This window comes from Mustelus asterias, unplaced genomic scaffold (assembly GCF_964213995.1).
Source record: "Mustelus asterias unplaced genomic scaffold, sMusAst1.hap1.1 HAP1_SCAFFOLD_499, whole genome shotgun sequence".
NCBI classification, from domain to species: domain Eukaryota; kingdom Metazoa; phylum Chordata; class Chondrichthyes; order Carcharhiniformes; family Triakidae; genus Mustelus; species Mustelus asterias.
In genome coordinates, this window is record NW_027590451.1 from 164051 (window position 1) to 176359 (window position 12309).

A 12309-nucleotide genomic window follows, 5' to 3' on the forward strand; every position below is an offset into this window, starting at 1 on the left:
GTGGACAAGTTGGGCTGAAGGGCCTGTTTCCATGCTGTAAACCTCTATGATTCTATAATCTCGACAGGCAGTGAGGTTTTCCAGCAGTGAACGGAGAAACTCTTTGCGGGTCAGCCCTGCGAGACCATTGTTGGTGACATCCTTGTTTGGGTTGTACTGTGTAAGAATATGATGCACATCTTCATCTCGTCCTTGACAGAATCAGCACCATCCAATTAAAGCTTAACCCTGCCAAATGCAGATTCAGAGTCAGCCAGGTTCCCAAAGTGGGAACCCTAAACCCGAACCCTAACCTACAACCGATGGTGGGAAGCCAGATACGGACAATGGCTTTACAGCAGGTGGCCATTGCTGTGGACAAGCACGCTTTACAGCGCTTCCTCGGTATGACAAATTATCTTTTAAGTTTATCCCGTGTTATAATGAGATCACTGGATCTCTTCATCAGCTCCTCCGCCAGGACATCGAACGGTGTTGGCAAGGGAACCACATAGCGGTCTTCAACATACTCAAACAGGCATTCTCAGAGTCTCCCCAGGGCTACAAAACTCTGACCTTCAAGCACCCGTACCCACATCAACAGATGTCTCCCAGCATGGACTTGGCACAGTCTGCATCCAGAATGGCAGACCAATAGCCTTTGCTTTAAGGAGCCTCACTGACACTGAGACTCATTGTACAAACACTGAAAAGAAACTCCTTGTTCTAGCCTTCTCTTGTTAGAAATGTCATGGCTTCATATACTGTCATCCTGCAACTTTTCAAACAGATCCCCAGCCACTCATAACTATCTGAAAGAAGCCTCTCCACACTGTGTCTGTCAGACTGCAGCGTGTGATGCTAAAGCTCGCTACAATTTCAGCATCGTCTATAAACATGGTGAGGAGCTGTACCTGGCTGATGCCCTTTTCAGAACCTTCTACCCACCACAGACCCGGCAGATCAGGAGGAAGATATAGACACCAAGAGCATAGAGGTGCTGTCATGTTATAGAATCCAGGAACTCTTCCTTACAGACACATGCAGACAACTGCCCAGCATCATCCTGAGGGTCTAGGTAGGTAGGTAGGCAGTTTGAATGAGCTTCTCTAGCCAGCGTGCTGAGTCAGCTCTGCAGATTTCACCCAGTATAAAGAAGCAAAGTAGCAGTGTGATCCAGGGCAAACACATCTGTATTTAGTGTCAGCGGCTTGGGCTGGAGGCTGAGCTGCGGGCACTGCGATGCATCAGGGAAGTGGAAGGTTACCTGTACACTGTGTACCAGGAAGCAGTCACACCCCTGAGGATAGGGTCCTCTGGTTTGTTAACTGCTCAGTGCCGGGAGGGTGTGACTGTGAGCGAGGTGAGTTTAGAGATTCAGAAAGTACAGCCTCAGCCTTTGCAATTGTCCAATCGGTTTGAGGTTGTTGCAGCTTAAAGTTAAAGTTTATTTATTAGTCACAAGTAAGGCTTACATTAACACTGCAATGAAGTTAATGTGAAAATCCCCTAGTCGCCACACTCCGGCGCCTGTTCGGGTACACTGAGGGAGAATGTAGCACGGTCAATGCACCCTAACCAGCACATCTTTCAGACTGTGGGAGGAAACCGGAGCACCCGGAGGAAACCCACACAGACACGGGGAGAACGTGCAAACTCCACACAGACAGTAACTCAAGCTGGGAATCGAACCCGGGTCCTTGGCGCTGTGAGGCAGCAGTGCTAACCACTGTGCCACCATGCCGCTTGAGGGATACAATCCCTACAGTGCAGAAGGAGGCCATTTGGCCCATCAAGTCTGCACTGACAACAATCCTACTCAGACCCGATCGCCATAGCCCCATGTATTTACCCTGCTAATCCCCCTGACACTAAGGGGCAATTTAGCATGGCCAATCAACCTAACCCGCACATCTTTGGACTGTGGGAGGAAACCAGAGCACCCGGAGGAAACCCACGCAGACACGGGGAGAACATGCAAACTCCACACAGACAGTGACCCAAGGCTGGAGTTGAACCCGGGTCCCTAGCGCTGTGAGGCAGCAGCGCTAACCACTGTGCCACTATGTCACCTGGATGAAAGCTCCTCATCCAAGATGGCGCCGGAGCGAGGTGACTTCTTGCAAGCTGTGCCCAGCGTACCTTCTAATTCTATCTTTTACACTCGTTCTATGCTTAATACATTCTGCACTCTCTTGTTTCCTTCTCCATGAACGGTATGCTTTGTATCGTGCGCAAGAAACAATACTTTTCACTGTATGTTAGTACATGTGACAATAATAAATCAAATCAAATCAAAGTGGATGCTGCAGGATGGAGGGGTGAACCAGAGGGCACCATGATTCAGGAAGTCATTCAAGTGGGAAGACTTTCTCGGAATGTAGTGGTCGTCAGGGAGAGTAAAATCCGGGGATAGACACTGATCAGTTCAGCCGAGAGTATGAATCCAGATGACATAGATTTAAGGTGCGAGGGGCAAGGTTTAAAGGAGATGTACGAGGCAGATTTTTTACACAGAGAGTGGTGGGTGCCTGGAACTTGTTGCCGGGGGAGGTAGTGGAAGCGAACAGGGCAGTGACTTTTAAGGGATGTCTTGACAAGTACATGAAGAGGATGGGAATAGAGGGATATGGTCCCCGGAAGGGTAAGGAGTTTTAGTTAAGTCGGGCAGCATGGTCGGTGCAGGCTTGGAGGGCCGAAGGGCCTGTTCTTGTGCTGTAATTGTCTTTGTTCTTTGACTGTGTTGCCTGCCCAGTGCTAAGGTTCAGGACAACTGCTCCAAGCTGGAGAGGAACCTTACAGTGGGAGGGAGAGGATGCAATATCAGTGGCTATGTAGATACCAAAGGCGTAAACAGGACTAGGAGAAAAGTTCTGTGTAGGGAATTTGACCAGTGAAGGACTAATTAAGAAGCAGAAATACCTCAGCCACGATTGAATTGGAGACAGGAATGTGTGTCTCAAAGCTTAGTGTGGGAGAAATGAGTTTTGATACATCGAGGGCTGGCACCAGTGGGGAGTGGGGTGGGGAGTGGGGTGGGGGGGGGGGGGGGCAGGGGGGAGGTGAAGTAGGAGCTGAATCATTGGGATGGACTTCACCTGAACTGGCCTGGAACCAGTGTTCTGGCGAATTGTACAACTCGGGCGGTAGAGAGGGGTTTAAACTAAATAATGGGAGTGAGCAAATATGTAGTAAATCAAAAGGTAACAAGCTGCCAGAGCAGGGTAATGATTTAAGTAATGATAACTAGAGCGTGGTAGGAAGGGACAAAGCATACAAGTTATAGAGTTCACTGGCAAGGCCAGACAAGAGGGAAAGACTGTGAATGTGAATGCGTGCAGCATTCATAAGAAAATGAATGGATTATCAGCACAGGTAGAAATAAACTTATCTAACCTGAGTGCCGTTGTGAAACACGGTACCCAAGGCTGAGACCTGAATATAGCAGCACATCTAACATTCAAAAAGATCGGAGTCTGACGGATATAGATGAATAATGAGGTAAAATATAGATGTTAGAATTCATATAATTAGGACATAATACTTTAGAATTGAGAAAATGGTTACGGGCTAATGTTAACCATTTTCCCCAACAACCTGTGTCTACAGACATGTACTTAGGAAATACGGAACTTAATTAAAAATAGCTCCCATTTTAATTAGAAACAGACAACATTCTCTCACGTGGTGACATGAATTCACCAGTGGTTTTCTTTTTTTGGAAATAAAGATTAACATAATTGCCTCATTCACGAGCAACTTTGAAAAGCTGGTAACACACAATAATGGTAGTGCAGTCTGAGATTGCTGTCCTTACCCATTTGAATCATCGTTTGTCATGGGTGAGGTGCCTGAAGGTTGGAGGGTGGCAAATGTGCCTTTATTTAAAAAGAGCTGCAGGAAAAGGCCTGGGAACTACAGGCCGGTGAGCCTCACATCTGTGGTGGATAAGTTGTTGGAAGGTATTTTGAGAGACAGGATCTACAGGCATTTAGAGAGGCAAGGACTGATTAGGGACAGTCAGCATGGCTTTGAGTGGAAAATCATGTCTCACAAATTTGATTGAGTTTTTTGGAGGGGTAACCAAGAAGGTAGATGAGGGCAGTGCAGTTGATGTTGTCGACATGGACTTTAGCAAGGCCTTTGACAAGGTGCCGCATGGTAGGTTGTTGTATAAGGTTAAATCTCACGGGATCCAGGGTGAGGTATCTAAATGGATACAAAATTGGCTTGATGACAGAAGCCAGAGGGTGGTTGTAGAGGGTTGTTTTTCAAACTGGAGGCTTGTGACCAGCGGTGTGCCTCAGGGATCTGTGCTGGGTCCACTGTTATTTGTCATTTATATTAATGATTTGGATGAGAATTCAGGAAGCATGGTTAGTAAGTTTGCAGATGACACCAAGATTAGTGGACAGTGAAGAAGGTTATCTAGGATTGCAACGGGATCTAGATCAATTGGGCCAGTGGACTGACGAATGGCAGATGGAGTTTAATTCAGATAAATGCGAGGTGATGCATTTTGGTAGATTGGACCAAGGCAGGACTTACTCAGTTAATGGTAGGGCATTGGAGAGAGATATAGAACAAAGAGATCTAGGGGTACAGGTTCAGAGCTCCTTGAAAGTGGAGTCACAGGTGGACAGAGTGGTGAAGAAGGCATTCGGCATGCTTGGTTTCATCGGTCAGAACATTGAATACAGGAGTTGGGACGTCTTGTTGAAGTTGTACAAGACATTGGTAAGGCCACACTTGGAATACTGTGTACAGTTCTGGTCACCCTGTTATAGAAAGGATATTATTAAACTAGAAAGAGTGCAGAAAAGATTTACTAGGATGCTACCAGGACCTGATGGTTTGAGTTATAAGGAGAGGCTGGATAGACTGGGACTTTTTCTCTGGAGCGTAGGAGGCTGAGTGGTGATCTTATAGAGGGTCTATAAAATAATGAGGGGCATAGATCAGCTAGATAGTCAATATTTTTTCCCAAAGGTAGGGGAGTCTAAAACTGGAATGCATAGGTTTAAGGTGAGAGGGGAGAGACACAAAAGTGACCAGAGGGGCACTTTTTTCACACAGAGGGTGGTGAGTGTCTGGAACAAGCTGCCAGAGGTAGTAGTAGAGGCGGGTACAATTTTATCTTTTAAAAAGCGTTTAGACAGTTACATGGGTAAGATGGGTATAGAGGGATATGGGCCAAATGCGGGCAATTGAGTCTAGCTTCGGGGTTTTAAAAAAAAGGCGGCATGGACAAGTTGGGCCGAAGGACCTGTTTCCATGCTGTAAACCTCTATGACTCTAAGAAAGCATTCTTAAATTTAACTTGTGTATTGTGAAAGACTAGTGGGCTACAAATCAGAGTTAAACGTGATCAGACAGCTAGTACAAAAGACGGATGCTATAAGAATGTGTCTTTCCTTTAAGCTGAAGAACAGTAACTTTTAAAAATCATCGGGGGGCAATCTTGAGCTCAGGTTTGCTGTCTGCAGGATTGGCAGCGGGGGCACAAGATCCGGCAAAACCCTAAAATCACAACTCTCACCAACGAGATCATAACCTCTGACTTTCCCCGCCCCTCTGGCAAAGAAATGAGATTCACACCCACCCTATGGACATGAACTGATTGAAATACACTGACTAGGTGGCGATTCAGGCGCTTCAGACCCAATGGGCCAAAGGGCCTCTTCTGCACTGTGTGATTCTATGATTAATGATAGGCCAGAAAATTGGGAAAATTTTGGAAACCAGCAAAGGAGGACTTAAAAATTAACAAGAGGGAGAAATTAGAATCTGAACCAAGGAAATGGCAGCGATTTCAATCTTTATGCTAGAAGACATTAAAATCAGCCCAATAACACAGGTACAAAGTCTCAAATCCAGCTCACAAAAACCAGAGTTGTCCAAAAACTGGACATTTTTATAAGTTGCCATTTATTGATTTTAATTGTTATTTACCAGGACCGTTGGGGCGGCACGGTAGCACAGTGGTTAGCACTGCTGCTTCACAGCTCCAGGGTCCCGGGTTCGATTCCCGGCTCGGGTCACTGTCTGTGTGGAGTTTGCACATTCTCCTCGTGTCTGCGTGGGTTTCCTCCGGGTGCTCCGGTTTCCTCCCACAGTCCAAAGATGTGCGGGTTAGGTTGATTGGCCAGGTTAAAAATTGCCCCTTAGAGTCCTGGGATGCGTAGGTTAGAGGGATTAGCGGGTAAAATATGTGGGGATAGGTAGGGCCTGGGTGGGATTGTGGTCGGTGCAGACTCGATGGGCCGAATGGCCTCCTTCTGCACTGTAGGGTTTCTATGATTCTATGATTACCAGGACCGTTTGACTAGGTGCTGCATTGGCATGGGGGCGTGGTGGTCTCGGTATCGTCTTCACGTGCCAGTCTTTTTCCACATTCCAAGGGATCCTTGATCCCTTGTGCTGATCTGCCTGACCCACAATCTGGATTCAGCAATAGCTGTGAATCAGCCTTACTTACATTATTATTTATACTTTTCAAATGTTGTTTCTTTACTATTATGTCTTATCTTTTTAAACTTTAGAAAGATCAGAAGAACTGGAGTTCCTGCTCTGCCATTCAATAGGATCATGACTGATCCAACATTCCTCATGCCCACTTTCCTGCCCTTTCCCCCTAACCCTCGATTCCCTTACTGATCAAAAATCTATCTCAGCCTTAAATATACACAAGGACTCTGCCCCCCCAGCTCTCTGTGGCAACGAGTTCCAAAGACTCACAACCCTCAGAGAGAAGAAATTCCTTCTCATCTCAGTCTTAAATTGATGCCCTTTTATTCTGAGACTCTGCCCTCTGGTCCGAGACTCTCCCACGATGGGAAACATCCTCTCAGCATTGACCCTGTCAAGCCCCTTAAGAATCCTGTATGTTTCAATAAGATCACCTCTCATTCTTCCGAACTCCAATGGGTAGAGTCACATCCTGTTTAACCTTTCCTCATAAGACATAAGAAAAAGAAACTTATTCCCTGGATATCCGGTGCCTCCAAAATCCGGCAGGATCTGAAATATGTCGGGAACTCAGGCCAGAATTCTCCAGTCCCTCGTGTCTCGCCACCACTGCCAGCGAGAATGGAGAGTTTGGCGCTCAGCCAAATCACCATTCACAGCAGCGGGACTGGAGAAACCAAGCCGCGGGTGAGGTCGGAGAACCCCAGCCGCGGGCGAGGTCGGAGAACCCCAGCCGCGGGCGAGGTCGGAGAACCCCAGCCGCGGGCGAGGTCGGAGAACCCCAGCCGCGGGTGAGGTCGGAGAACCCCAGCCGCGGGCGAGGTCGGAGAACCCCAGCCGCGGGCGAGGTCGGAGAACCCCAGCCGCGGGTGAGGTCGGAGAACCCCAGCCGCGGGCGAGGTCGGCGAATCCCAGCCCCAATCCCAGGGTTACCAGTTTTCACACACTGAACCTGTGTTAGAAAATCATGAGGTAAAAAGGAAGGGAGGAACTTAAAGCAATCTCTATCACCACAGAAAAGATGCTGGGAAAATAATAACAGGGCTGACAACTCCCTGGATTTGATCCCTGTGTTCTAAGCTTTAAAAGAAATGGCGGCAGGGATAACGGATCCTTTAGCAGTAATCTTCTAAAATTCCCTAGAATCTGGAAAGGTTCCATCAGACTGGAAAATAGCAAATCATAGAATCCCTACAGTGCAGAAGAGGCCATTCAGCCCATCAAATCTGCACCGACTCTCTGACAGAGTATCTTACGCAGACCCTCTCCCTGCAACCCCACCCATCTAACCTACACATCTTTGGATACTAAGGAACAATTTAGCTTGGCCAATCCACGCAACCTGTACATTTTTGGACTGTGGGAGGAAACCGGAGCACCCGGAGGAAACCCATGCAGACACGGGGAGAATGTGCAAACTCCACACAGACAGTGACCCAAGGCTGGAATTGAACCTGGTCCCTGGCGCTGTGAGGCAGCAGTGCTAATCAATAATGGAGGGAGACAAAAAACAGAAGACTATTGGGCAATCAGACTAATATCTGTCACTGAGAAAACGTTGGAATTTATTGGTTGAACATTTAGGCAGGTGGGAAGCATGTTTGAGTTTATTTATTAGTCACAAGTAGGCTTACATTAACACTGCAATGAAGTTACTGTGAAATTCCCCTAGTTGTGAGGAGGACATTGTTTGCAAAGGGACAGCTCAATAGGGGATTTTCACAATAACTTCATTGCGATGTTAATGTAAGCCTACTTATGACGCTAACAAATAAGCTTTAACTTTCAATTTTAGAGTATCAAAATGTGACAGCTGGAATATAGTGTGAGGTTGTCTTCTTCGGCAGGAAGAATGGAAAAGCAGCATATTATTTCAAATAGAGAGACTGAGGTACAGAGGGATCTGGGTGTCTTTGGATATGAATTACAAAGTTAACATGAAGGTACAGCAGTTATGAAAGCAAGTGGAACGTTGGCCTTTATTGCGGGAGTCTGGGATATAAAAATAGAGAGGTCTTGCTCCAGCTGTACAGAGTATTGGTGAGACCACACCTGAAGTACTTTGTGCAATACTGGTCTCCTTGCTGAAGGAGGGATCTACTGACATCAGAGGCAGCTCAGAGAAGGTTCACGAGGTTGATTCCTGGGATGAGGGGGGTTTGTCTCACGAGGAAAGGCTGAGGATAGGTTGGGCCTGTACTCATTAGAATTTAAAAATATAAGAGGCAATCTGATTGCATTGTCTAAGATTCAGAGCGGGCTTGACAAGGGTAAATGTTGTAAAAATGTTTTCCCTGGTGGGGTAATCTGGAATTAGAGGCCGCAGTTTCAGAATAAGGAGTGTCCCATTTAAAATGGAGAGGAATTTCTCTTTCTGGGAGTTCTGAATCTTTGAAATTCTCTATTTCCAACAGCAGTGGAAGCTGAGCCATTGAATATATTTAATGAGTTAGATTTAGACAGATTTTTCATCTACAAGGGAATCAACAAGCCATATAAATCCAGTGGCTACCAGAGCAAGTCAGAGGCTGAGAATTCTGCAGTGAGTAACTCACCTCCTGACTCCCCAGAGCCTGTCCACCATCTACAAGGCACAAGTCAAGAGTGTGATGGAATACTCTCCACTTGCCTGGATGAGTGCAGCTCCAACAACACTCAAGAAGCTCGACACCATCCAGGACAAAGCAGCCGCTTGATCAGCATCCCATTCACCAACTTAATCACTTCCTCCACACCGACGCACAGTGGCAGCCGTGTGTACCATCTACAAGATGCACTGCAGCAACTCACCAAGGCTCCTTTGACAGCACTTTCCAAACCCACAACCACTACCACCTAGACAGATAAGGGAAGCAGATACATGGGAACATACAAGATCAAAGCCACACACCATCCTGACTTGGAAATGTATTGCCTTGCATTCACTGTCGCTGGGTCAAAATCCTGGAACTCCCTCCCGAACAGCACTGTGGCTGCATCTATACCTCAAGAACTGCAGTGGTTCAAGAAGGCAGCTCACCACCTCCTTCTCAAAGTAACTAGGGATGGGTAATAAATGCTGGCATGGCTAACGATACCCACATCCCATAAATGAATAGATTACAAATATGGTGACCTGCAGATGTTATGGGTTGAAATCACAACAGGGAATTGGAGACAATGAGTTCAACAGGAAATGGGGAAGAGAGAAGAAGAAAGAGCAAGAGGAGGTGAAAAGGTGAGGGGTCAAAGTTAACAAGTTACGCTTTACATCAGTAGCTCTGCTGGGTTTGGTGAGGCAGAGCAGGAGACTGATGAGGATCCATGTGTTCATCCTGGTAACTGATAGAACTCCAGCATCAACAGCAATCCCACAAACTGATCGGAGATAAAAGAATTAAAAATTAGATCAATCCATGAAGGACAATTGTGAATATTCCAATCCTGTCTGATCAGTTCCAACCTCCATTCTCTCTATGTAAACCCCAACTCAACCGAAACTCTGCTGTCCGCATCCTAACCCCCACTGAGCCCTGTTCACCAGCTGTGTATATACCCACTGTCAGAGGGTCAGTGCTGAGGGAGTGCCGCACTGTCAGAGGGTCAGTACTGAGGGAGTGCCGCACTGTCAGAGGGTCAGTACTGAGGGAGTGCCGCACTGTCAGAGGGTCAGTACTGAGGGAGTGCCGCACTGTCAGAGGGTCAGTACTGAGGGAGTGCCGCACTGTCAGAGGGTCAGTACTGAGGGAGTGCCGCACTGTCAAAGGGTTAGTACTGAGGGAGTGCGGCACTGTCAGAGGGTCAGTACTGAGGGAGTGCCACACTGTCAGAGGGTCAGTACTGAGGGAGTGCCACACTGTCAGAGGGTCAGTACTGAGGGAGTGCCACACTGTCAGAGGGTCAGTACTGAGGGAGTGCCGCACTGTCGGAGTTTCCAGTTGCCTTTTCAGGTGGAGGTGAGGAAATTGTGACATAATATCCTCACATCCCCTGAATTGAAACCACGAACAGAGGTGAGATGCTAATTATCACACTGCGTCCTGTGGGATCTTGCTTTGCACAAGGTCTGGGCTGTGTTTGCTCCTTTACAAAGACAGGAAGTTGTGAAAGGTGCTTTCAAAATGCAGACCTATCTTTGGGACTATCAGTAATTGTGTGGTAAGTAATTAACAGTAACAGAGCTTTAAATATTCAAACATATTGCAGCAATATACCATCTCTCTCACGCTTCCTCAGTCTGTGGCTCAGTCATTGCAATTTGCTCTTTGTTTCCCCTTATTTGAAAAGATTATCTGTTTTTTTTGTCCGCTCTATTCAGTCAATTTTCCCACTCTCTCTCTCACTTCCCCTTCCTCCCACTCTCTCTCTCACTTCCCCTTCCTCCCACTCTCTCTCTGTATCCTCCTGTACATTATCTCTTGTAACTCTCCCTCTCACAGTTTCGCTCCCTCCCTTCCTGTTTCGCTCCCTCCCCCTCACATAGGGCCACGTCACCACTCCCACTGAGGCTGAGGGTGAGTGAGGGGATCCATTAATCCTCAGTCCATCCGCTGGCATTATTCTTTGTGCTGCCCCACGCACCCCAAATGCCCCCGGTACACATGGCCACATGTGCACGTGAGGGCTGGGGGTCAGAGGCCCCCCACCCCGCCTCACCCCCCCTCACCCCCCCTCGCCCCAGAGTCAGCAGTCTGTGGCCGTAGTAACGGAAAGCAAAGTGAGGGGGAAGAGAGGTAACATCATGGAACTGTCCGCAGGAACTCAGAGTATGAGTGCTGACAACACGCCAGACTGAGTGTTAATCATCATATTATAGATTTTAAACGCAAAGCCCTGTCAAATAAAAAGACTCAGACAGAGCACTGAACCATGCTGCATTTTCACATCGGTGTCTCATTTTTATTCAGCTCTGTTGGGGTCCAAACCCTGGTGAGCGAGCTGCAGGAACCAGCCTGTTACCCACTGGGCAAAACCCCCAACATTTACCCTCTCCCCTCTCTGAACGCCACTCTCAAAGTGCTCAGCCGATTAAAACAAAGCAATCGCAAATCTGACAACACATTCATTCCAAATATTTCAACTCTTCCTGTCAGAAAAATGAATTTTCTTCTCAATTTCCAGCAGCCGGGTAATGTGGGATTATCGGGAGTCGTACACGGGAGTAAAGCAATGGATCTTACCTCGTTAGTCACGGCTCTCCCTTCAACTCAAATGTTAACCCAATCTGAGGAGAGGGGCAATGGGCTCAGATCCCACTGACATCAGCAATTTGCAGATTGCAGGAATGAGATAGCAATCTGCAAGCTCCCAGGGCCATTTGCTTATTTATCAAACTCACTTGGACAAACATTGAGCCACAGGTTTGGTTAAACATTTGCCAGAAACCGTGCAAATTTTTACTCGAGGAATGAGTTGGAACATTCGGAAATGGTCGATGCCACTCAGCCCCTCAAGCCTCTCCCGGCAACATTCAAAAATGTTAAATCAACACCCCAAATCCTCCTGGTTTCTGTATAATCCGCATGTCCAACTCAATTCTGAAACATTGACTCCCAGAATCCAGAGCCTTTTATTTCAGGGAGTGGGGCGGCAGGGGGGGGGGGGTGCATGGAGAGAGAATTCCAGATTCCCGCTCCCCTTTGTGTGAGGAAGGGATTCCTGACATCACCCTGAAAGACCTGGTTCCAATATGAAGATTTGCTCCTTTGTTCTGGACCGCCCCCCCCCCACCCCACCCCGCCCTCCTCCCCACCACCCCCCCCACCCTCCTCCCCACCACCCCCCCCCCCCCCACACCCCCGCCATCTCCCCACTTGCTGACTGACAGAAAGAAGCTGCTCTCTCTTGACCTTTTAATCTTCTGTGAAAAGCTCAATTCGATCT

At 47.5% G+C, this 12309-nt stretch overlaps 1 protein-coding gene across 1 annotated transcript in view; it reads right to left on the reverse strand.

The window, feature by feature from the left end:
* Positions 1-11718, reverse strand: part of serpinf2b (serpin peptidase inhibitor, clade F (alpha-2 antiplasmin, pigment epithelium derived factor), member 2b) — a 49887-nt gene extending 38169 nt beyond the window's left edge. The window contains exons 1-2 of the mRNA XM_078204893.1: positions 11607-11718; positions 9698-9804 (exon numbers count right to left, since the gene is read on the reverse strand). Coding sequence (XP_078061019.1) covers positions 9698-9760 — 63 coding nt within the window. The 5' untranslated portion in view covers positions 9761-9804; positions 11607-11718. The remainder of the gene's footprint in view (positions 1-9697; positions 9805-11606) is intronic.
* Between the last annotated feature and the right edge of the window lie 591 nt (positions 11719-12309).